A 27464-nucleotide genomic window follows, 5' to 3' on the forward strand; every position below is an offset into this window, starting at 1 on the left:
CTGAAAATAGTTGGTAGGTGCTAAATTAATTCATTTGACCTGACTAAAACTTACACTGGTGGCCAAAATTTTGGAATAATGTACAGATTTAGCTGTTTCTTAAGGAAATTGGTACTTTAATTCACTCATTTCCAGCAGCCATCACTCCTACCCCTTATCCTTGAGTAATGATGCTAAATTGCTAATTTGGTACTAGAAAATCACTTGCCATTATATCAAACACAGCTGAAAGCTATGGTTCGTTAAATTAAGCTTAACATTGTCTTTGTGTTTCTTTGGGTAACAAAGTTCCTTTATGGTAGGAATGGCGCTCCAGGGGCAGCCCCCCCGCCCCTGCACGCCCAGCTGAGGCACAAACACGCCCACGCCAGGCCAGTTCTGACAGACTGCGGGGACAACTTTCCTCCCTCCCCCCCTCCCTGACCGGCCCTATGGTGGGTATGCGGAGCCAGGTAAGTTCTTCGATGTTACCAGACTCAGCACGGCCACGCAGTCGGGGCTCCAGCCCCCTCGACAAGGCGCCTCAGGCTCCGCCCCGTCGCGAGGCCCCACCCGCCGGTACGTCCGACGTGCCCAGGTTAAACGGCGTCCGTTTCACTTCAGTGAAAGGCGAGAATGCCGCTACCCTGCGTGTGGCGATCGCTACCCTTCTGTGGAAGGGTGCGATAGAGCCTGTCCCTCCGGCCGAGATGAAGAAAGGGTTTTACAGCCCCTACTTCATCATACCAAAGAAAGGCGGTGGGTTGCGGCCAATCTTGGACCTCAGAGTACTGAACTGGGCTTTGCACAGACTCCTGTTCAAGATGCTGATGCAAAAATGCATTCTAGCGAGCGTCCGGCCTCAAGATTGGTTTGCAGCGGTAGACCTGAAGGACGCTTACTTCCACGTCTCGGTTTTACCTCGACACAGACCCTTCTGTGGTTTGCTTTCGAGGGCCGGGCGTACCAGTACAAGGTCCTCCCCATCGGCCTGTCCTTGTCCCCTCACGTCTTCACGAAGGCTGCAGAGGCAGCCCTTGCCCCGCTAAGGGAAGTGGGCATCCGCATCCTCAACTATCTCGACGACTGGCTAATCCTAGCTCACTCTCGGGATGTGTTGTGTGCGCACAGGGACCTGGTGCTCACACACCTCAGCCGGCTGGGGCTTCGGGTCAACTGGGAAAAGAGCAAGCTCTCCCCGGTTCAGAGCATCTCTTTTCTCGGTTTGGAGTTGGTCTCAGTCTCGAAGACGGCGCGCCTCACGAATGAGCATGCACAGTCAGTGCTGAACTGTCTGAAGGCGTTCAGACGGAAAACAGCGGTCCCACTGAAACTTTTTCAGAGGCTCCTGGGGCATATGGCATCCTCAGCGGTGGCCACACCACTCGGGTTGATGCATATGAGACCGCTTCAACACTGGCTTCAGATTCGAGTCCCGAGATGGGCATGGCGTGGTCGTCAAGCCGATCTGTCGCCGCTTCTTCAGCCCTTGGACCGACCTAGCCTTTCAACGGGCAGGGGTTCCCCTAGAGCAGGTCTCCAGGCACATCGTGGTTACGACGGACGCTTCCAAGACAGGCTGGGGTGCCGTATGCAACGGGCATGCAGCTGCCGGCTCTTGGACTGGCCCGTGACTATGTTGGCACATCAACTGCCTCGAGTTGTTGGCAGTACTGCTCGCTCTGCGGAGGCTACGGCCATTGATCCAGGGCAAGCATGTGTTGGTCCAGACGGACAACATGGCGACGGTAGTGTACATCAACTGCCAAGGCGGTCTACGCTCCCGTTGCATGTCACAACTCGCCCGCCGTCTCCTCCTCTGGAGTCACCAGCGCCTCAAGTCGCTGAGAGCTACTCACATCCTGGGCGACCTCAACACCGCAGCGGACGTGCTGTCACGACAAGTTATGCTCAGGGGAGTGTGTAGAATCCACCCCCAGGTGGTCCAGCTGATTTGGAGTCGATTCGGTCAAGCGCAGGTAGACCTGTTTGCTTCCCAGGAATCCTCACATTGCCCGCTATGGCACGCCCTAAATGAGGCACCCCTCAGTATAGACGCGCTGGCACACAGCTGGCCCCCGGGACTACGCAAATATGCGTTTTCCCCAGTGAGCCTACTTGCACAGACCCTGTGCAAGGTCAGGGAGGATGAGAAAAAGGTCATCCTAGTAGCACCCTACTGGCCCACCCAGACGTGGTTCTCGGACCTCACGCTCCTCGTGACAGCCCACCCCCCGGCGAATTCCCCTGAGGAAGGACCTTCTTTCTCAGGGACGGGGCACCATCTGGCACCCATGACCAAACCTCTGGAATCTCCACGTCTGGCCCTTGGATGGGACGCGGAAGACCTAAGTGGCCTACCACTCGAGGTGGTAGACATGATCACTCAGGCTAGGGCTCCCTCTATGAGGCATCTGTATGCTTTGAAGAAGCGTCTGTTCGCTAAGTGGTGTTCTTCCCGACGCGAAGACCCCCAGAGATGCGCAGTCAGATCGGTGCTTTCCTACCTGCAGGAAAGGCTGGAGGGGTGGCTGTCGCCCTCCACCTTGAATGTGTATGTAGCCGCCATTTCGGCACATCACGATGCAATAGAAAGTATTTGGGTAAGTATTTACTCATCCCCTCGCGGGAGCTCTCGGTAGTCCTTCGGGGTCTACGGGGAGCTCCCTTCAAGCCCCTGGAGTCAGTTGAGCTACAGGCACTCTCTTTGAAGACTGCCCTCCTGACTGCGCTCACTTCCATGAAGAGGGTAGGGGACCTGCAGGCGTTCTCTGTCAGCGAAACGTGCCTGGAGTTTGGTCCGGGCTACTCTCACATGATCCTGAGACCCCGACCGGCTATGTGCCCAAGGTTCCCACAGCCCCGTTTAGGGATCAGGTGGTGAACCTGCAAGCGCTGCCCCAGGAGGAGGCAGACCCAGCCTTGGTGTTGCTGTTTTCAGTGCGTGCTTTACGCATCTATTTGGATCGCACGCAGAGCTTTAGAAGCTCCGAGCAGCTCTTTGTCTGCTTTGGCGGTCAGCGGAAAGGGAGCGTTTTCTCCAAACAGAGGATGGCCCACTGGGTCATTGACGCCATCACGATGGCATATCACACTCAGGACGTGCTGCCCCCCGTGGAGCTATGTGCCCACTCTACTAAGAGTGTGCCGGCCTCCTGGGCCCTGACCAATGGTGCCTCTTTAGCAGACATCTGCAGAGTAGCGGGCTGGGCAACACCCAACACCTTTGTGAGGTTCTACAATCTCCGGGTTGAGCCGGTCTCGTCCCGTGTATTGTCAGGTATGAGAAGGTAAGTTCCGGGACAGCTGGCTGGGTGTACCCCTCCCCTGAGGTGAAGACGTGCGTTTTGACTCCGAGTCGTGTTCACAGAGTTGTGATCCCTGGATGACTTTCCTCCTTAGCCCTGTGGCAGACGAGTTTGCGGAGGAACTCGCTGTCAGACCATGTGCTAACTAAGCCCTGTACTGGGGTAGGTGCTCCACATGCACCGGTTCCCCATAGGTGACCCTATGTGATATATTTTCCACTAAATCATTTCGCTGTCGGTAAACTGCGTCTTCCTTGGGCAGAGGTTCCTCTGCCCCCAGTCACTGTGTTTGTAGAGCTCCTCCCCCCTCGGGTAGGACCTACAATGAGACTTCTCCACATGACATACTTCCAACAAGACTTGGTAAGACCATGTGACGTATTTCCACTCAAAATACCCCCCCTCCCTTCTCTGGGTGGGGTGTGGTCTCTGCGGTGTCTTCCCCTTGGGAGTGACACCCCCCCAACGTAGACACTTATGGCTCCCAGTCGGTAAACAAAATTCCACTCTTTTTGGGGAGAAAAAAGAGGAAAAGAGGCCAGCGCTGGGCTAGCCTGTCCCTATTTTTTGGGCAGTCGACTTGTCCCCGAAGGGACCGTTCGATGCTCATAAGAGCGTCGGGGGAGGTTATGTGATGGCCTGGTGCGCTGGCTACGAGGCATACAGCGGTCTGCCCGTCTCGCACTGCCAGTCCACGTAACACAGTTCAGCCGTTGTGGCATTTTGTATAGGGACCCCTAGTGTCACTACATCGACACAATGTCGAGTGAGTGACAAATAGGGAACGTCCTGGTTACTTCTGTAACCTCCGTTCCCTGATGGAGAGAACGAAACGTTGTGTCCCTCTTGCCACAACACTGAACTACCCGCTGAAATGGCCGGGACCTTGTCTCGGCTCCTCAGCACAAAACCTGAATGAGTGGTTGCGAGCCAGCTCCTTTTATACCCGTATGTCCAGGGGAGTGGCATGCAAATTCCACTCGCCAATTCCCATTGGCCTTTTTTCAAAGATCAGAGGTGTTTGGGGCTCCCAAGGGCGACCCCTAGTGTCACAACATCGACACAACGTCTCGTTCCCTCCATCAGGGAACAGAGGTTACGAAAGTAACCAGGACGGTTATGGTTTAAACCAGAATGGTTTAAAGAAAATGCATAAAAGGAATGAGTAGTAAAGTTAGTGAAGTTAATGCATGTATCTATGTGAAACCAAATGGCTGAAAGATGTGATGAGCTACAGAAACGCAAGCACTGAAACTTTAGGCACTCTTCAGGATTTGTCAGTTTGGATTTATGCCAGTAATTCTTTCCCCCAAACCAGCCCTGCAGACTGTCACCAGCATTTCTCGTGAGCATACACAAAAGTGGTGAATGAATGTATGACAAAAGCTTATCTTAACTAGTTGGAAAGCTCACACACAGAGATATGTTTTCTTTCAAAAAGATTTGTCTGGAAGCCCTTGCTGGGCAGTCTTAAATGGGTTTTGATCTGGTTTTCATACTCTATCTACATGACTGAGTATGAGTCTGCAGCAAATGATGATGCTGACGTCCAGCAATGTAGAAACCTCTGTGTAAAGTATCTCTGCCAACACATCACACACATGCACACACCTGGCCCCCGGCCAACATCTTGGAGCACATGGCGTTATACAACTTGTGGGCACAGGTAGCACAAACAGGCATGTACATTCACATATTAAACGGTAAACATCAACACACAACACCTATACACACATTCATAAGGCACTGGGAGAAAATTTTAGACAATAAACAAGGTGTCTAGGAGGCTCATTAGACCCTATAATGTGTCTATTCCCCATCACACATATACATTTACTGTATACACACCATAAAACTAATTCTAAATGAGAAACAGTGGTGCTGTTCTGAGCAGCAGAAGTTGTGGTTTCTCCCTAAGATGACCAAATGCTGACAGCAAGTTCTGCAACTCAAATCCTTCCTCCAAGAACTGAAGTAATATTTTTTAAACTTATAGGAATATTTCACCCAAAAATGTTAATTCTGTCACAATGTACTCACTCTCATGGCATTCCAAAGCTGTATGGCTTTCTTTCTTGTGTGAAACAAAAAAGAAATGTCAGAATGTCTTGGCCATTCTTCCATACATTTAAACTGAATAGGGATGGGGGCTGTCCAAAAAGCACAACAAAGAACCATAAAATCACAACGACTTCTGCTCTATATTCTAGGTATTCTAAAGGCATGTGATAGATTTTTGTGAGGAACTGAAATTTAAAACATTATTTACTGAAGATCTTCCCCTCCAGCATAACTCTCAAATACCATTGGGGTTTATTTACATTGAAATAGGCTACCTCAAAATGTGTTGCACCAGGTTTGACGTCAATGACATCAAACATCTTTATGTTTGCTATTATGATGTTGCTTTTTTGCAGTTTTTAAACCTTGTCAGCCTCAGCCCCCGTTTACTTTTATTGTATGGAAAAGAGCAGCCAGGACATTCTGCCTAACTTCTCAATTTTTTGTTGCACGGAAGAAGAAAAAAAAGTCATATGGGTTTGGATGAATATGAGGGTGAGTAAATGATGACAACATTTTCACTTTTGGGTCAATTACTGTAGTCCTTCAACCCATAAATGCCTGGTAATTTCCCCAAACACACATATTTGGGTCTTTAGAGACCCGACACTTACATCTTTCAAAATTTGATGTACAAAATGCCCAGATGTATGCCCAGTATTTCAAAATACTTTCAAGACAACTAGAAAATAATAAAATAAAATATATTTTGATACATTTTAATGTTTCAATTTTCATAAATTAAAGAGATAATGCAACAAATCAGGACAAATCTAGAACAGAATTCATTATTTTCACACTGAAATTTCATGAGATGCAACTGACTGTCAAACACATACTTAGCTACACATAACACATAATCTACACATGTGCTACACATAACTTACACATACGTTACACATTTGTATTTTCACAGGCACTTAATGACAGGACTGCCAATAATTGGGGACAACTGGACCTTTTGTCCTGGGCCCGGTCTTGCTCATTAAGTCTAAACAGATGCACAACTTACATACTTTCCATAGTACACCCAAATGACAATAGTCATATCATACTGTTCATGTGTTAAACTTGCTATAGTTTACTTTGATGTTGTTTTTTTGTCAAATAGCAATGTCAAATGTAAATCAAATCAATCACTGAAACATCAGCGCCACCTTGACTAAGAAGAAATTGCATGTATAATATGTATGTGTGAATGCATACGGAACACTGATAATTCATCACTGCTTATAATTCATTGCTGCACAGAAAGTCAACGTGATATAGTATTTATTTGTATGAATATTGTACTCAATTATCTTGTAATAAACAAAGAAATAGACATCCTGTGAAGCTTAAACAGATATGAAATAAGCATTAAAAAATATAATTTATGGAAGTGCAAAAAAAAGAAAGGAAAAAAAAGACATGACCTCTGATCTGTAATGACCCTATACGCTTTTGGTACTTAAACCATTATAATTTTTATTTTATTTTTTTATTTTTTTATAAGTTAGTTACACAAGTATAATTACACTATTTATAAGAGATAGATTGAGGAATACTAAAGAGGTGTGAGCACAACTCCAAAATATGCATGAGGTACATGGGGTGGAATGAGGTCCCGGGTTTCTTATGACCTGACGTATGCATTTAAAAGTTAAATACTGTAAAGATCCAAGTGTTCACAGAAATGTGCTTCTCTTTCATACACAACTGTATGTCAAGTTTAAAAGCAAAACCCTCAGTAATACACTGATAATTCCATATCTCAACACTGAATAATGATTCAAAAATGAACGTTTATCACGTAAACACAACAATCTAGACTCTACTGCTATATAAACACAGCCACACGAAGTGTTTACTCACTCGCAACAAAAAACACCTACTCACTGAATTACAAATCAAGGGGGGAATAAACAGAGTAGGAGATAAGGAGTGAAACATCATTACAGGTCGTTAATGAGGCAGTGAGAAGCAGAGCAGAGGCCTGATTAGTCAGAGGATGAGGGATGATGTGAAAGCAGAGCAGAACATTAACTTTATCAGAACACAACATAGCTGCTTGGACTCATATTTGAAAAGATTACACTCACAATATCACTGAATTTTATCCAACCTACGAAAGAGAAAGAGTCTTACTCTTAATTTTTAGCTTACCCATCATAATTTGTTTAATTAATTTTACCTATTTAGTTTGTTCATTTTTGTTTAATGCATGGATTGCTTCTTTTTTAGTTTATTCCAAAAATGAGATGGACATTTTGCAAGCAATACCAAACAATCACATGCACTACCCTTGTGTCCTTTTAGGCTGTGATGTTTTGTTTCTTAATTGATAAACAATATGTGTCCCCTGCAAAGGTAAACCTAACAAAGAAGTGTAAAACTTTACCCAGACCCAAAACTTAACCATGATAGTAATGTAAAAAGGCTGTTTTTTTATACTTAAATTATATTAAATAATACTTTAACTTCCGGTATAAGCCACCACCAGCAATTTCAGTGATTCAAAAATACTAATACTGCTTTATACTGCAGGCTGGCAATACATGTGATCATATTATTTTCATTCATTATTGTTTTCATAAACACATTAGTTTGGAGATCATATACTTTTACTGTTTATCAAATTTTGCCATGGTTTTATCACACGCTGTTGCACAGGCAGAATTAATGAGATATCAGGCACTGAAAGCTCAGCTCCGTCTGTCAAGGCTGCCACAAACTTTGCACCACCAAGAGAGAGCAGAAGAAATAGAGCATTGCCAAAACTGCATCTTGTTTCATCTTGGCAATATAATACATGCATTATTCATTCCGTTCTTGTCAGAGAGCATTCGCTCTTTTTTAGCAGTGTATAGTAAACAGACATGCAGATCTCGCATTTAACATGGCTTATGAAAATCGGCATTGGGAATAAATAAATAGATTATGCAGGTACATATGAATTCAGGTTTACATGGAGACATGAAAATACTGCATAATCACGCTCTTGGTAAAGTATGAAGCAGATTTTATTATCGTCTCTTCAATAGAACACACAGCAAAAATTGAATGATCTACTTACTCTTTTTTCTATAAATGCTGACGTTAGAAAATTATCCGACATTAGAATATTATTCTGCTGTACATCCTATCTGCTGTACAAATCTAGTGTTTATAAGCCCATATCATCAAATTCTGGTATTATTATCCTTCTAGTTACTTACATTGCGGTCAATGACTGCGGAACTTTGTCACACTTGCTGGAAATGCAGCCGCTTCCTTACTTCCACTTTGCAAAATAAGGTGGATATGCTGCAAATGCCTTGGAAATACAAACATACACTTTTTTCATGCACATTAAATATAATTTAAATGAAAAGACAGAAGGTTAGAGAGAACAACTACATTTTTACATTTTCTTTCTGTAAGAAAATGTGAGTGATGCTGGCTTTTGCAAAACTCACTGCCACAGGTTGCTGTGGGTGGTTGCCAGGGCATTGCTATGCATTGGTTGTCACAGTGTTCTGAGTGGTTGTGAGCTAGGCAGTGGCTAGGTGGGTGGTTGCTAGGAGGATGCTCACTGGCCCAAATCAAAAAAGCCAACCCCCAAGTCTATATGATATGCTGGTCCCTAGATATGACTTTGGACCATAGATCAATAAGAAAACATTAGCACCCCTCTCCTCAAAATGCCACAAAATTTGAGATATACAGTAATTCATACCCATAGCACAAACTCTGGGAGTCGAGTTATGCCGAAGTTTAGTACTTGGGGTCAGTGTTTTTGTTTAAATCCCTAACCCTGCATATGAGCTGTAATAATAGTGATGCTTACCCAAGCGCCACTTATGAGGTGCTGCTCAGATTAAACCACCATTACACCAGAACAGTATATGTTGCTTAGAATGGGAATAGTGTTTTTGAATGTTATTTACAGTACCCTGCACCAGCTAAAAGCCTGGTTGTGGGTAATCATTGATTGAATGTTATCGATGAGGCTAGTACTCAATGAATCGTGTGATTATTATGGACTAACCTCTTTTAAGAGGTGCAAAACAAGATGCAGGTACCTGAGCTAAAAAGGGGTGAATCAGTCATAAACAACACACAAGGTTCTATTATTAATATACTCGGTGCTCCGCAGTACTGCAGAGTCATTTGAATATAGAAGAAGAATCTCTCCAGCTGAGAGTGGTTTTGTGGCTTCCAACATTCAGTCGGCAGAGAGTGTTTGAATCAAACCCTTGCTAATGTATTTAGTCTGACAATTCCTCAGCACCTTTTTCTCCTTCCAGTTTCATCCTTCTTGTCTATAACACAGTTGTGATCTTCACAGATCTACACACACAGACATATACCGCACACAGCATGCTCAATATGTCAGTAGTGGAAAGAAATCCATCTTTGGAAGTCCAGTCCAGGAAGGGCTGAGAGCAAATAAGAGCATGGGATAGCCAGTTAACATAAAACGTATTACACCTCTCATAATCAAATAGACTCTCGCAATCAAATATGCAGTTCAAAGATTTTCTTGTAGTAATTAAAACAAATTAATCATTTAAACAATAATAGTTATAAGAGGGCACAATTACAAATCTATTTTGGCAATAAGACAAAAGCAATAGTGAGCAAGTACTGAATGTGATTCAGCAGAAATCATAGTATACAAAAAGAGGCTACTATTAAGTAACTTACATTTTAAGCACAACATGGCCAGTTATTTTGTCTATTTATGCTCCGCTAAAAAAAAATTGTTCCAAAAGAAGCCAAAGCAGGATCTGCCAGTCTGGAATGGACAAAGCGGAGTGATACAAACAGTGAAGCATCTCTGTGCTGTTATCCTAAATATCAGCACTCTTGGAACACTGCTTCTTCAATCAGATTAGAGAGTAGTAACTGTTTTATAAATGATTGTAGCCCAAAGACAGCCGAAAAAGCCCTCACTTTTAATGAAAACATAGAACAAAGATGAGACAAATATTTTAAACACACTGTATGTCAGTCAGGGTTCCCTATCTGTCACTCACTCGACGTTGTGTCGATGTAGTGACACTAGGGGTCACTCTTGGGATGCTCGCTTGCCCCAGTTGGGCTCACGGATGAGACTGCCGGCTCCTCTCAGGGCGAGTTCGACCTCTTATTCGGGGCCCGGGAAGATGATGAACTATCAAGCACAGCATCAGAGAGCGGGCTCGTCCACTCTGACGCGGAGGCTTCGGCTGGGCTTCCCCCTTCGGTTGTGGTCGCCCAGTCTCAGGGCGACACGGAGATGACGGACATGCTTTTCCAGGCAGCCGCGAGCGTCAGGCTAGACCCTTCACTCTCCCCTGAACCCTCGTGGCTTGATGATTGGTACCTTGGCCAGGAGCGCCGCTCACGAACACACCACTCCCCGGTGTCTTTCTTCCCGGAAGTGCACGAGGAGCTGACAAGATCGTGGGGGGCACCTTTTACTACCCGGTCCCAATCTTTCAGCTACCCCGCTCTCACTACCCTCGATGGTGGGGCAGCCAAGGGGTATTCGGTGATCCCCCAGGTGGATAAGGCGCTCGTGGTGCACATCTCCCAGGTTGGCCTGTTCGGCGACACCATCGAGGACTTTGCCCAGCAGGTCTCGGCGGTGAAGCAGCAGACGGAGGCCATTCAACACATCCTTCCCCAGTGCGCACTCCGTCTGCTCGTCGCCAAGGGCGTCCTCCTGCAGTAACAGCACCGGCTCCAACGCAGCCCGTCCCCGCGGCCCGTCCCCGGCGTGGAGCCCACCACAGGAAGCAGATGCCACCCTACTTCATTGTACCGAAGAATGGTGGTGGGCTGCGGCCAATCTTGGACCTGCGAGTACTGAACCGGGCCTTGCACAGACTCCCGTTCAAGACACTGATGCAAAAAAGCATTTTAGCGAGCGTCCGGCATCAAGATTGGTTCACGGCGGTAGACCTCTAGGACGCGTACTTCCATGTCATGGTCTTACCTCGACACAGACCCTTCCTGCAGTTTGCTTTCGAGGGCCGGGCGTACCAGTACAAGGTCCTCCCCTTCAGCCTGTCTTTGTCCCCTTGCGTCTTCACGAAGGTCGCAGAGGCAGCCCTTGCCCCGCTAAGGGAAGTGGGCATCCGCATCCTCAATTATCTCGACGACTGGCTAATCCTAGCTCACTCTCGGGATGTGTTGTGTGCGCACAGGGACCTGGTGCTCACACACCTCAGCCGACTGGGGCTTCGGGTCAACTGGGAAAAGAGCAAGCTCTTCCTGGTTCAGAGCATCTCTTTTCTCGGCTTGGAGTTGGACTCAGTCTTGATAATGGTGCGCCTCACGAACGAGCGCACACAGTCGGTGCTGAACTGTCTGAAGGCTTCAGACAGAAGACAGTGGTTCCACTGAAACTTTTTCAGAGGCTCCTGGGGCATATGGCATCCTCAGTGGTTGCCGCACCACTCGGGTTGATGCATATAAGACCAATTCAGCACTGGCTTCAGACTCGAGTCCTGAGATGGGCATGGCGCCGCGGGACACATCGCGTGGTCATCACGCCGATCTTTCGCTGCCTCTTCATCCCTTGGACTGACCTTGCATTTCTATGGGTAGGGGTTCCCCTAGAGCAGGTCTCCAGGCGCGTCGTGGTTACAATGGACGCCTCCAAGACGGGCTGGAGTGCCGTATGCAATGGGCACACAGCCGCAGGCTTCTGGACTGGCCCGCAGCTGCATTGGCACATCAACTGCCTCGAGTTGTTGGCAGTACTGCTCGGGCGGCTGTCCCCCTCCACCTTGAAGGTGTATGTAGCTGCCATTTCGGCACATCTCGAGGCAGTGGATGGTAAGTATTTGGGGAAGCACGACTTGATCATCAGGTTCCTGAAAGGCGCTAGGAGGTTGAATCCCTCCAGACCGCGCCTCATGCCTTAGGGTTCTACGGGGTGCTCCCTTTGAGCCCCTGGAGTCAGCTGAGCTTAAGGCACTCTCTTTGAAGACTGCCCTCTTGACTGCGCTCACTTCCATCAAAAGGGTAGGGGACCTGCAGGCATTCTCTGTCAGCGAATTGTGCCTGGAGTCCGGTCCGGGTTACTCTCACGTGATCCTGACACCCCAACCGGACTATGTGCCCAAGGTTCCCACGACCCCATTTAGGGATCAGGTGGTGAACCTGCAAGCGCTGCCCCAGGAGGAGGCAGACTCAGCTTTGGCATTGCTGTGTCCGATTCGTGCTTTGCGCATCTATTTGGATCGCACGCAGAGCTTCAGAAGCTCCGAGCAGCAATTTGTCTGCTTTGGTGGACAGCGGAAAGGAAGCGCTGTCTCCAAACAGAGGATCGCCCACTAGGTCATTGACGCCATCGTGATGGCATATTGCGCCCAGGATGTGCTGCCCCCCGTGGGGTTACGAGCCCACTCTACTAGGAGTGTAGCGGCCTCCTGGGCCCTGAACAGTGGCGCCTCTTTGGCAGACATCTGCAGAGCAGCGGGCTGTGCAACACCCAACACCTTTGTGAGGTTCTATAATCTCCGGGTTGAGCTGGTTTCATCCCGTGTGTTGTCAGGTCCAAACAGGTAAGTTCCGGGACAGCTGGCCGGGTGTACCGCTTGCACATAGCGCCTTTCCCCTCCCATGCGCTTTTGACTCCCAGTCGTGTTCACAAGTTGTGGTCCCTGGATGACTTTCCTCCTTAGCCCTGTGGCACACGAGTTTGCGGAGAAACTCGCTGCCGGCCCAGTACGTGTGCTAATTAGGCCCTGTACTGAGGTAGGTGCTCCACATGTGGTGGTTCCTCATAGGTGACCCCATGTGATATCTTCTGCTAAATCGTTCCCCTGACGGTAAACTGTGTCTTCCTTGGGCAGAGGCCCCTCTGCCCCCGGTCACCATGTTTGTAGAAACTCCTCCCCCTTCGGGTAGGACCTACCATGGGACTTCTCCACATGACGTACTTACGATAAGACTCGGTAAGCCCATGTGACATATTTCCACTCAAAATACCCCCCCCCTTCTCTGGGCGGGGTGTGGTCTCCGCGGTGTCTTGCCCTCGGGAGTGACACCCCCCCGATGTAGACATTTATGGCCCCCAGTCGGTTAACAAATTCCACTCTTTTTGGGGAGAAAAAACAGGAAAAGAGGCCACGGCTGGGCTAGCCTGTCCCTATTTGTTGGGCAGTCAACTTGTTCCCGAAGGACCGTTCGACTCTCATAAGAGCATTGGGGGAGGTTAGTTGATGGCCTGGTGCGCTGGCTACAAGGAACACATTTTGCCCGTTTCACACCGCCAGTCCACATAACAGTTCAGCTAGTTGTGCCGTTTTGTATAGGGACCCCTAGTGTCACTACATCGACACAACGTCGAGTGAGTGACAGATAGGGAACATCCTGGTTACTTTCGTAACCTCCGTTCCCTGATGGAGGGAATGAGACGTTGTGTCCCTCTTGCCACAACACTGAACTACCCGCTGTTATGGCCAGGACCTTGTCTCGGCTCCTCAGCACAAAACCTGAAGAGTGGTTGCATACCAGCTCCTTTTATACCTGTATGTCCGGGGGAGTGGCATGCAAATTCCACTCGCCAATTCCCATTGGCCTTTTAAAAAAAAAAAAGGGGTGTTTGGGGCTCCCAAGAGTGACCCTAGTGTCATTACATTGACACAATGTCTCGTTCCCTCCATCAGGGAACGGAGTAACCAGGACGATTTCCTGCACAGGTTTAATCCCAGTTTAAAAAAATCTATTGAATCCACTCAGCTTCAGGCAAATACTTTCACAACAAATTACAATAACACTACTTGTTCTGAAATTAAATGCAGATAAGCAGGACACACGTTTTACAACATTTTTCATCCTGTACAGGAAGAAAATGAAAAATGATGTGATGATCAAAGCATTACCATTTGCATTTTTTGTCTGATGGTATAACCACAGGCAGCCACTGAGATATGTGAAATATTCACAATCCTTATTTCCCCTGTGGGTTTTCTTTTGAAATGACACCATACTGTTTAAATCTAAGTTCCAGAGAGCATTCATTTTAAACATCCTTTTATCTACAGCAGATCTGACAAACAGCGACTATACATCAAGTATATGACAAAGTAGCCAGTGTAAAAACTGTTTTGAACAAGCTCAACTGGATGCTTGACATAAATCTTATTGCTTTCATCTGATTTAGAATCCCTGGGAAATGTCTTTATCAGTTAATATGAGAACAATCTCAGCCTCAGATGGCATGTCTATGGACCGCCCACAGTCCGTTTGCTGACGGTCTGATCCATAAGAGTATAAACCCACCCCTAAATGGCATGAAAAAATAAATTGTTGGTTGCACGACATCTGTCAAATGGCCTTTTACCCAAATTATTGGCCAGAGTAAGATGCAATGGATCTTATTTACAGTAGTGTAATCTTAATTTTTGACAGGAATGACAACAAGGCTGTGAAGGACAGACTTACAGTCTCTTCAGTTGGTTAAAGTGTTTTGGATCGTTCCATTGACAAATCATTAAAAATTTTAGATATACAGTAAGTCATACCCATAGCACAAACACTGGGGGTCGAGTTATGCCGAAGTTTAGTACTTGGGGTCAGTGTTTTTGTTTAAATCCCTAACCCTGCATATGAGCTGTAATAATAGTGATGCTTACCCAAGCGCCACTTATGAGGTGCTGCTCAGATTAAACCACCATTACACCAGAACAGTATATGTTGCTTAGAATGGGAATAGTGTTTTTGAATGTTACTTACAGTACCTTGCACCAGCTAAATGCCTGGTTGTGGGTAATCATTGATTGAATGTTATCGACGAGGCTAGTACTCAATGAATCGTGTGATTATTATGGACTAATGTCTTTTAAGAGATGCAAAACAAGATGCAGGTACCTGAGCTAAAAAGGGGTGAATCAGTCATAAACAACACACAGGGTTCTATTATTAATATACTCGGTGCTCCGCAGTACTGCAGAGTCATTTGAATATAGAAGAAGAATCTCTCCAGCTGAGAGTGGTTTTGTGGCTTCCAACATTCAATCGGCAGAGAGTGTTTGAATCAAACCCTTGCTAATGTATTTAGTCTGACAATTCCTCAGCACCTTTTCTCCTTCCAGTTTCATACTTCTTGTCTATAACACAGTTGTGATCTTCACAGATTTACTCACACAGACATATACTGCACACAGCACGCTCAATACATCAGTAGTGGCAAGAAATCCATCTGTGGAAGTCCAGTCCAGGAAGGGCTGAGAGCGAATAAGAGGATGTCCAGGTGCATGCCATTGACAAGACTGCAAGTCGATTCCTCACAACCATGTTTTTAGCCCTGCCCAAAATCAAATATGGCACTACTATGAATAAGGTGTATAGAGCACAAAAGGTTTGGTTCCTGAAGTAAAACATCCTGTTGATTTTTATTTATTCCAATAGGGAATTGATTATTAACAATAACTTATAAACCATTAAAGACAGACCTATCATGAGCTCCAAGGTTGTTGAAGCCATCAGTCTGAGTTATTTCAACATTTAAAAAAAAAAAATAGTGTTTAATAGCAGAATGCCTAGTAAAAAAAATTACACTAGCCATGATCCCGAGGAATAACACACCACCAATCAGAGAATCGTGGCAAACAAACTGCAACAAAAGAGCCCAGAAGCAACCGCCCACTCCTTGCCTCACTGTAAATGACACAATTGATTTAATCTCCCTACACTCTCACACTATTTATATATTTATATTTATTTATCTGAAAATGTGCAATATACTTTTTTTTTTTTTTTTGATTATGTCATTCACAATGCTTCATGGGATTGTTTTTCAGTACCTAATTAAAGATGTTATGAACACTGTCTTGTACCTCTTTTTTTACAATTTTCAAAAACGTTTTTTTCTGTGCTACAAATCAAAGCTTGCAATGTTGTGATTCACTTGGTTCATGTCTTAGAACTTTTGAAGAATTTTATGAAATCCCTAAAGACAAAAATGCATGGAAAAAGTACTTGCCAAAACCAAGACAGCTGAAAAAGTGGGCAGGGACTATTGTGCTTTTTAGGAACCAGACCTTATGCTGTTTAGTCAAAGGTCTGGCTATGCAAGACTTATATGAGAATGACTAAAAGCAATTAATACCTCAAATATTTGAACATCCACTAACAAAAAAAGTACCAAAAAGTACCATGGTACTACCATGTTTTTTTGAACATGTATGTACCTTTGAAGTACCTTCACTGTAAAAAAAAAAAAAAAAAGAAAAAAGTAAAAAAATACAGTAACCGTGTTTCAGGCTTTACGTGATGTAATTTTGATGCCTGCATATTTTATGGTTTATTACCATTCATAGTATTAAATTATATAAACTTGATACATTAAACTTCTGAAACTGTAAAACTCTGCTTTTCACTTTATATTGCATTGTTAGCCACTGTAGTAACTACAGAAGGGCACATGATGACATGAAGTTCATCAATAGTCGCATTTCCAAGAGCAATGACCAATAAACATGTAGAGAATGGCTCAGTGTCACTCACACAAACACTAAACACCATCAGAGTAACACATGTGAAATTAAAATAATGCAATAACCATTAACTAAATCATATCAAATATAACACAGAACACCCCAAAGTACATATCTGATATTAAAAATAAAAAACAAAACAATTCCCATAAAATATAATGAAATGTAATGGGTCACGCAGGGAATTCTGGGAATGCCTGATTATTGTTTTTTTACCTTAATTTTAACAATAATTTATCATAAAATGTACATGTACTCTCTTGTTAAACATAATAAAATTTTTTACCGTTAATTATATGGTAAGATCATACTTCTTAAATCTAAAAAATTTATTTTATGACATTTTACCATAAAATTACATGCATTTTAATATATATTATAATTTTTACTATATATTTTAACGTAACTACCCGTTAACCAATTAACGTTTTTTTTACTCTAGCATTTTTACACTCTTTTAGCGTTAAAATTACGAAAAAATTTTACAGTGTTGGGGTATCATGTAAATAACATTGTACATAAAAAATATCATTCAGTACCATATATATCAAAGTAGCATGGCCTTAACCTTAAAAACATAGCCATAACCTTTTAAAATCTGGAGTGACTATTTGCACTAGGTGTATATAGCTCCTGCCACACAGTGCAGCTATTTGCACTCAAATAGTCTGGTGGAAATGCTGAAATTAAAGACAAACTGCACCCTTATATGTCACTGCAATGGCATGGGGTTTAAAGACATACATATGTGTTTTTATCATACAGACGGACCCAGGTTCAATTCCCCTTTTTGCCCCAGTTTTTCCCATCCTGTTTCCTGTCTATCCTCTTAATATTTCTTACTACTAATAATAATAAATAAAAATGAATATAAAGATTGATTTCCTGGCAGTGATTTGGACACTGTGAAGGTCGGGGAGTTGATAGAAAGATTTGATCCGGTTAAAATAAACAATCATTTTGCAATAATTTTAGTAATATTCTAGTACCACGTTTTTTTGTTTTGCAGAAGCCATAGTTTTAATGTAATTAACCATGGTATTAATAATGCAGTAACCATGTTTTAAATTTGTGGTTCCTATTACTTTACTACAAAATACCATGGTGATATTATGGTTACTGCAATAAAACCATGGTTAATTTTTGTAAAGGAAGGTTATGGTTAGGTTTAGGGGGTAAGGGTTGGTGTAGGGTGTCTGTGGGACTCTACAAAAACACAATAAACACACTGCAGTGATGCCCATATATTGTATATTTAATTAGGTGTGCACCATTTGCACAATGCAAAGAAGATGCTTTTGGTTGCTATTTTCACTTAGTTTAAATAGCCTCTGCCTTTAAAATCATTACTGTCTCAATGTGCCTCCCTAGTACTTCTTGTAATGGTCGAGTTCCCTTACTTTTTTTGCAGAGCAAATTATTTTAGCTCACCTGCTAAAAGTAACCATGCCCTTAGCAGTGTACCTGTTTGAAGGTCTTGCTGACTGTGTCAGATATCAGGCCAAGTGTAACCGGTCCTGCACGACCTGCTCCGAGTGGGATTTGAACCGGGGTCTCCAGCATGCTAGCAAGGAGGCTAAAGGCTACAGCCCCTAGCATCGGTCGCTAGTGCGCCTTTTAAGGCCAGGGGAGTGAGGTTTACACGCTGCACAGCTACCTACCAGCTGGCTACTGTTACAAAAGCATCTGCAGTCCTTGTGTTCTTGGCATGTCCAAGTAAACATTTGCTTTTATTATTTGTTTCTCTTGTCAGAGCCATGCACTCAATGTTAACCATGCTAATGCATAGGCTACAGGCACAGCTCCAATATCTGTGAGGCATCAGCTGATTTCAGGGCATGGGAAGCTGGTCCCTCAAACTGAAATGTTATCACTTTCCCTTACAAGACTACAGTGACTAAGACAATCAGATAAGCATCTCTGTAATGCAGAGAGAAAGCTCTCTCTCTATAAGCCACCTGTGAGATTGAGCCAGCGCTATCGGACACACTCTGTTACACATGTTTGCACAGAGATGGACAGATATGAGCTGTTGGTATGGAGAGAACTGCTTGCAGTAGTCCAGGGGCCAGTGAATGAGCACAGGTTTGGACTCAAGTGAACTGATTGACATGACGAGTTATGCGCTTAAGTTTAATACTTACAGTAGGATTATTGTCTGCATCCCAAAGTATGAGCAATAGTAATAGTGATTTTCCTTAGTAAGCACCATTAATAAACTGAAAAATAAAGACTAATTAAATGAAAAACACGAGTACAAGACTGAGGCTTGAGCGGAACAAAAGAAGATGAGTTCCAACAGCATTAGATCAAAGAACCACGTCTGCTGATTTGATGTGTGGTGCAGATTAAAAGCTGAGCTTCTTCCTGGAATGCATGACAATAGCCCATCATGTGAAGAGACCTCTTTATCCTCTCTTTCAGCTCTTAATCAAGACAGAAGAGATCCTGTCATCCTCTGTCAGTGTATCCCTGCAATAAGATTGCAGGCTACACCACTTTTAGACACACATAACCACACACACACACACACACACACACACACACACATACTTGCACAATCACTGATGGGACTGGATGGCTGGCCTAATTTCCCTGAAAATTGGAGCTTATTCACCTTATTCAGCCTCCCCCCTTTTCAGCGCTCCGCTCTTCTGAATTTTGTCATCTAACTTCCTGTTTGCATTGAAGCTACTAAGAAGAGTCAATCAAAATGGATTACGTGTGGGAGCACAGAAAATATTTTTCACCAAGAGTTGATGGTGTTAGTCTTTTACTATTTGAAAATGCTCATGTGGTGTTTTTTCTGTCACTGTAAATGTTCATTTTCTGACACCGGTGGAGGTAAACTGGACCTGACAGATCACATTCAGACAGCTATTACACACTGCACTTTTTCATGATACAAGCATTTCATTTTTATTAATTTGTTAATCATTTGTGTTAAAATGTGTAGTTGACATTAAATTTCAAAACTTGTATTATTTTACATGCAAGTTCATTACATAAAGGAAATATACATTTTAAAATTTGTCACCCCACATTTTTAAGAGTCTTAAATGTGATTAAAATGGTTCTAAATGCAATATAAAATAAAACATACACTTTTACATATGTGTGTGTGTGTGTGTGTGTGTGTGTGTGTGTGTGTGTGTGTGGGTGGGTTTGGGTGGTTTACAAGGACATTTCTTAGGTTACAAAATGGTAATTACAAGGGTATTATGCTATAAATGTGGTTTATGAGGAAATTTCTGGTGTCCTCAATTTGAATCGTTTAAAAAACATGCTAAACGATGTTTTATTGAAAATGTAAAATGGCAGAACATTTTCTGTGAGGGTTAGGTTTAGGGGTAGGGTTAGGGGATATAATCTATAGTTCATAAAGTATAAAAATCATTATGTCTATAGAGAGTACTCAGCCGCACCAACATGTGTGTGTGTGTGTGTGTGTGTGTGTATGTGTGTGTGTGTGTGTGTGTGTGTGTGTGTGTATAAATTGTTGCACCCATTCACCCATTCGGGTTTAGCACTCAAAAAATCTGCTCACGAGTGAATGACATGAGAAGATGGTCAGAGGTGTCTTACAGAGATATTTTTAATGACTTTGTGTTGTCTCTTGGAGTTTCAGAGGCACAGCTTGAAGGTAGGATCTTGTGTATTTATGAATGAAATACTATTGTTTTAGAATCTCCCTGCTCTGCTTCCAGTTGTTATGACATCCCCTGAACACTTTAAAATACTCATGATACATTTTGACATCTCTATAACCTGTAAATCCACTTTGATAGCTAATTACACATTGACATCAACACCACAGAAATCTATATAGAATATGCTAGACCGGAAGATCAAAGACAAAATTCTTAAGATGGCTGCGTGCTGGATACTCTGGCGCATAAGGTGAATACAGAATACAGCCTGACAAGCTGTTTTTTTTTTACAAATCATTTCACTCTCACAGACCATCAATGTCCTGTAAAAAGGCCAATATAAACCCCAGTTACCACAACAACATCTTCTGAGAAAGCCTTTCTCACATTGCTCTTGTTAAAATATCAAATGTAACTATATTCAGATTGTCAAAGCAAGAAGAGCAAAGATTCACAATGAAAAATGATATTGTTTTTGGTACGGATTGCCAATGATGTTAATTTTCTCAATCTCTTATTTTTGACTAAAGCTAAAAAAGAAAGGAAAAAATATAGGTGCTGTTTAGCAGCTGGACCTCAGAAATAAGATAATATTTCATTGTGCCAGAGAGAGAAAGAGATAAAGAGCTCAGTGAGACTTTAGGAGCTGATTATAGCTGATAAAGCTCCAGGACTGATCGCTTTCTTCCAGCTTCCAGCCCTCCAGTCTCGTTAGCAGCTCCTCTGAACACCATTCGCGATTATTTCATTAGATATTGCTAAACATATTTAAATGTTACATTGCAAAAAAAATAACTACAAAATAAAATAATAAATAAATAAATAAAAAGTATTTCTTGTCTTCTTTTCAAGTAAAAATTTCTAAGCAATCTTAAAATAATATATATTTACTTGAGAAGCATTCATAAAATTTAAAGGGATAGTTCACCCAAAACTAATAATTCTGTCATAATTTGCGTTCCCTTGTGTTTTTCCAAACCCGTTTTCACATTAATTGTATGAGAAAAGAGATGCAAAACATTCTTCCTCAGTCACCACATTTCCTTTTGAGTCCCATGGAGGAAAGAAAGTCATGTATTATATAATCTAACAAAAAGTTTGAGGTTTATGCTGAAAAATGAAAAAAAATAAAATAAAATAAAACTATTTGGCAAGGGGTTTATAAAAATAAAAGAAAAAAATAAATAAAAGCTACTCAATAGTTTCTTTTGGGCAAACCACACTAGTTTGTGTTGTGCATAGTTACAGATATTATAGTTGTAAATATTTTCATTTTCAATTTCTCTGAGAAATGCCAAATACTGCTGCTGCTCATCATCAACTACAAACGATTTGTTGTTGTTGTTTTCAGTAAAACTCAAATGCCAGTTAGATATTTTGTGTTTTCCCTCACAAGCATCTGTCACTTCAACCAACACATTACATATGTGATCTTAGCTCAGCCTGTTGCGGCACCTCAGTCTGTTTTATAGAGACAACCACCTCGATCATCAGGAAGAAATTAGACGAGCACTGAGCAATGCAATCTTATTGGCTGCCTGGCCCGTCCGCTCCATTTGAGGTCAGCCCAGACATTCCAATGGATAATCTTTTCCATCCCTCCACTCTCTTGACTCTCTCTCTTTCTCTCCCACACTCGCTCACTTTCTCTCAAAGAGAAACTACAGCACAAGGCTGGCTTTGTGTAGCCTCTTCGCAAGTTTTTTCTTGCTCAATCTGTGTGTGTTTAAGTGAACTGAATGGAGGGCATGAGAGGCACAGATTATCTCTCTTCCCTGCTGGAAAAAAAAAAGCATCTTCAACCAGCCTAAACTGGTTTGCTGGTCTTAGCTGGCCTCCCAACCTAATCAGTATGGTCTGTAGTCTGGCTTTACAGGGGCTTTGGGAACATTTTAGCTGGTCAGGCTGGGATCCACAAACCACCTTAGGCTGGTTTAAGCTGTTTTGTTTGTTTCCCAATGCATCCTACACCTTTCAGTATAGTTATTTTCTATACCAAGCTAGAAATATGAAACCCCAGAATTAGGGCCATCACCACATCACAAACGTTCCGTTGACTAGCTGAGCTATGTTTGCCTCTGGAGGTTCGCCCACTTTTCCCAGCATCTCTTTCTTTGTTCTGCTACCTCTCTCTGAACTTGCAACAAAAGGCTGTAATTTGGCGGACACAAACCAGAGAAAAAGAACGATATTATAGCATTCTCTCATACTTAAAAAAACGATGCTTGGATTAACAGGATCATGTTTACACTACAAAAACACTTTCTTAATCAGTATTTTTGTCTTGTTTTCCATAAAAAATACTGAAACATACTTAAAACTGATAAATATACTTGATAAGCAAATGACATGAGATAGACTTTTCAAGTAATTTTTTCTTACCCTATTGACAAATTGTTTTTCTTGTTTTAACACATAAATCTAACCAAATTTAGATAGGTTTATGCTTAAAACAAGGATAAACCATTCAAGATACTGTACCTATAGAATATTCTCTGAAAGCTAACCTTTTCATCTTACACAATCATGCTTTTGAAGAAAATGTGTCTTGTTTTAAGGATATTTTTACGGTGGTCCAGGGGTGCACAACACAAAAAAATTAGCAAAGCAAATAAAAGCTGAAAACACAACGGAAGTCAGAACATAACGGAAAAGCCACAGCACAACGGATATAAGCTACAACACAACAGAATTAAATGACAACACAACAAAATTGTCAGAAAATAAACATTTATAAAAATGCTATACTTATTTTTGCTGAAGTGCTCTGGACAATGCGCACCTGGTTGGGTTTCTAGCAGAACTCTACTGCTAGAACTCCACATAACATTATCAACATTTCCAAAGGTAGCAAATCAGTATATATTCAAAGGGACATTTCTAGCATACATGGGGACTGTTCTGTTTAGATCTCCATGATGGAAACACATTACGTGTTGTGAGTGACTTGCAGTGCCACCAGCATCTCTCTGCTTCTTCTGAGCAGTCTCGTGATCTTGCATGCATTAAGTCACACTGCCACACGACTTAAAATACAGTGTTTTAAAAAATATTTATTTTCAGTTCATTCCATTGTGTTGTATTGTGGCTTTATTTCGCTGTGCTGTCCCTTAATTTAATTGTTCTGTGGCTTATTTATGTTGTGTTTTCAGCTTTTATTTGCATTGCCAATTTGGTTATGTTGTGCATGAAGGTATATTTACTGGAAAACAAGACAAAAATACTGATTAAGAAAATGCTTTTTTGCAGTGTGCCAGCTGTAGAAATGCCAGCTAATGTGAACTACTGGGATGGTTGTTTTGAATCAACCCACACATCTCCTCATAATCCTGAAGCACAATATTTACATATGTCATTGTGTTAAATGTCTGAGATACACATCCTCGACAAAACACATTATTGAGCGATAGCGCTGAAGACTAAAGACAAAAGTTAATTCGATAGACAACAAACTAACATCATATACAGTATATCTCTGAAAGTGACAATTCACTTTGAAAAAGCTCCAAGCCTAAGGAAGTACAAACTTACTATACAGCAGATGAAAACCAACTGAAAACAAAGAGACATACAGCATGTGAATACATCATGTTGAGACATCACATCCAGGAATTAGACCGGTGAAACTTGTCCATTAAAACAGGGGCCAGGGGAGAATTCTTCTAGAAGGACTTTGTTCTAACATGTTTGCACCAGAAGCTATTTCCCACAAGTGAAACTGTATCTTGTGTTCTTAAACATACACAGAAATGTCAGGACAAGATATCTTACTTAGAAGGAAGATTGATTTTGCCCAACTGTTTAAAATCAACCACACAGTGAGTGTTGGGTGAATTGCTCAAAAATAGTAATCCACTACAGATTCCTAATTACTTATCTAAAATGTTAATCAAATTGCGCTACTCATTACTTTTTGTCTGTTTATGTGTGTGAGTGTACCTAAGATGCGCTTCTCTGCTCTGATTTACATTTCACAGTAACATGTTTGTTTCACGTAGGGTGCTTTATTTCGTTCAGGAGAAAAAAGTTTGGCTTCTTCCATTGTATAAATGAGGATTTACAATGAATAGTTATGGGGCACATGCAGCTTTAAAAAAAAATGCAAACATACTTACATATAAATATAAATGTTTTTTACTATTCTCCATGTAAACAACATTATTTTAGAAATAAATGTAACCCAAGTACAATGTAATTGTAATCATTAACTGTAATGTGATTAATTAGATTATAGTAACTAATTACTTTGTAAGTTACTACACCCAAAACACAATTTGAAAACAGATGGCTTACAGCTAAATTTAAAAACCTTCTCAGCACTTTGGGACTGACCTAATTTATTTATGTAGCAAAACATAGGTGCTCTGTGTTTGTGCACATGTGAGTGAGTGTATGCTTGTTTTATACCTGTGGATATCCTGCGCTGTTGCAGTGGGTACGCATCCGTGAAGCCAGAGCAGCCACTGGGCGAACTGCCAACATCGCCCGGCCGGCTCCGCAAACACGGCGGCGCTACTGAGCATGGATTTTTGAGGAGCCCTGTGTGTGTGACACAAGAGAAGTGGGTGAGAGTCACTTACTTCCTATGCAAAAATACTTCACATTGATTTGCACTGTAAGGTGTGATATTGTGCCAGATGAGGATCCAAAAGTAAAAAACTACACTTGTGGAACCATTTTTTGTGCAATGGTTTCACATCTCTGAAGAATTTAATAAACTTATTGAGCTGTTAAGACAATTTAATTGCTCAGAGTTCAGAGCTTGCTCATTTACAGCTCAGGACAAATAATACTGTAGATATTTCATTTTACTATCAACTTTGTATCAGATGTTTCTTTAGATAAATTAAGATTATAAAGCTGGTTTTTACATATCCTCCATGAGCGGGGCGTGAGTGGGGCGTAAGCGAGACATGAGTAGCGCGTTTTCGTTTCGGCGCCCATATTAACAAATTACACCCTTCACAATGCAAGCGTGAGTCACAAGGTCACGTGTTCCAGAAGCGGCAGCGAGCGGCTAGTTTAGGCGTTGAGCCTATTTGTGCCACGTGGCTCACGCTGGACTCAGCGGCTCTGTGTGTATAAAATCTAAAATAATCAGGAGATTATAGAAAATAACCAAAAGCAAATGAAAAAAAAAAAAAAAAATGAAAAAAAATAAAGATTTAAGCTGAGCCTACAATACACTATAATCTGCATAAACAAACACAAAATTAACTAAATAAAAGAATGAATAAATAAACTGCATTGCTTTTACCTGTTTATGTACAGCATATATAGGCAGGGTTGGGAGGGTTACTTTTGAAATGTATATAGGGATATAGTATGGGCTTTACAACATTAACAAATCACGACCAAGTTCGCTGATAAACATAAACAAATGCACGTGACTGCCCTCCTTTTTCACTGAAGCAACAATTTACCTCATTCGGATTTGCATGGACACAACAAAGGATGAGACCCTACTGATTGTGGAGTTTGAGAATTACAACGTGCTGTACAACCCTCAGCATTTCTTATACAAGTATTTCTTAGCAAAGGAAAAGGTGTGGGATACAGCAGCTTCAGCAGATTTGTGCAGATGGTAAGTTCACGTTTTAATTTACTGTAATGTCTGTCATGCCTTCATGTCGTACAATATAGTCTACCTAAAATGGTTTTGTCAGATGTTTTAACAAACAAATTCAGTTATTTGAATGTTTGTACTTATTCAGATGATTAGGTACCCAATACTGTGTGGGTTAAGGCTGGGGTCTATCCATAAATTATTTATCATTGTGGTGTAAATGTTGTCCTCCTACTCATGTACAAATGATTTCATGAAGGACAGATTTTTAATATTTATCAATTACCCCCTCACAAGAAAATTACATTATGGCCTTATTAAATAAAATGTTTGGTGTAGCAACACAGAGATAACTATTTTCTGCGCAGAGCTGCAGCTGTGTCTCGCAAAAGAGACGAGACTAATGTGAGAGCCCAACCCGACAGCGCCGCCCCGCTCACACCCCGCTCATGCCCTGCTCACAGAGGATATGTGAAACTGGTATAAGATTCCTTCAGAGAAAAACAGTTAGAACCAAATGAGGCAATTACTCACAATACAGAAATAAAGCTAGAGTATACAGCTAAAAAACAAAAAAAACAAAACAAAAAACCATGGATTGCATAACCCAGATAATCTGGTCATTGAAGAATTTTATGTAAATATTGGGGTTTATATATAAATCTCTGACTTTCGATTGCAGACTTTAGTCTTCAACAAAAGTCTCTGTTTGATCTCCATTTAATTACTGTCTAAAACAAACAATGGAGATTTTCAAAGGTGCAGTCAGTATTTTTTCCTCATTATAAAAGTTTTACTTCTAAAAAAAATAATAGCAACTTTTAACATATGGACAAAATCTTGACCACTCACATGAGATGAGATGAAATTAAGTGTTAGCAGTAGTTCTGTCAGGAAGACTTGTTGTAGCATACACATTCATTCAATTCAGGCATATCCTCAATCATAATCTAATTTATCCATTATAAGCTCTGCAGCTGTTTTTCATCACGTTATGTCGCTGTTTGTTTTCACCACTTCATCACCACCAGTTTAGGTCCCATCCAGCTGTAGGGGTAAGTTCCTCTCCCCTGACGTGATTCTCGTCCGGCAGGATCTGAGGGTTCAAGCAAGAATCTGAACGCTGAACCGTAGGATGGGTCTTACACCAAAGGAACAGCCCTGTTAGAGGCACTTTCACTCATGGATTAAGCTAATTAATGGCCGAATGTGAATTTCTACAAAGGCATCAGTAACCAAAAACTGTCGTGTTTAAATTATGCTGCATCCAGGCCCTAGGTGTCAGTGTGAGTCCAAACGACATACTTAAAAAATTACTAAGTGCATCTTTAAAGTGAATAATTGTATAATGCCATTTCAAACCAGAAGCACTATTTATGAGAAAGGCCCATGTGAGTGTTTGTGTAACTTAATGTGTGTGGCCTGTGCTACATATCTGTGA

General features: G+C 42.2%; 1 protein-coding gene across 2 annotated transcripts in view; it reads right to left on the bottom strand.

The window, feature by feature from the left end:
• Positions 1-27464, bottom strand: part of LOC127440105 (retinoic acid receptor RXR-alpha-B) — a 103874-nt gene that overhangs the window by 49481 nt on the left and 26929 nt on the right. For both annotated transcript variants that reach the window (XM_051696503.1, XM_051696502.1), the window contains exon 2: positions 24865-24996. In XM_051696503.1, coding sequence (XP_051552463.1) covers positions 24865-24996 — 132 coding nt within the window. The remainder of the gene's footprint in view (positions 1-24864; positions 24997-27464) is intronic.

The sequence above is a fragment of the Myxocyprinus asiaticus genome, chromosome 4, assembly GCF_019703515.2.
Source record: "Myxocyprinus asiaticus isolate MX2 ecotype Aquarium Trade chromosome 4, UBuf_Myxa_2, whole genome shotgun sequence".
NCBI lineage: Eukaryota > Metazoa > Chordata > Actinopteri > Cypriniformes > Catostomidae > Myxocyprinus > Myxocyprinus asiaticus.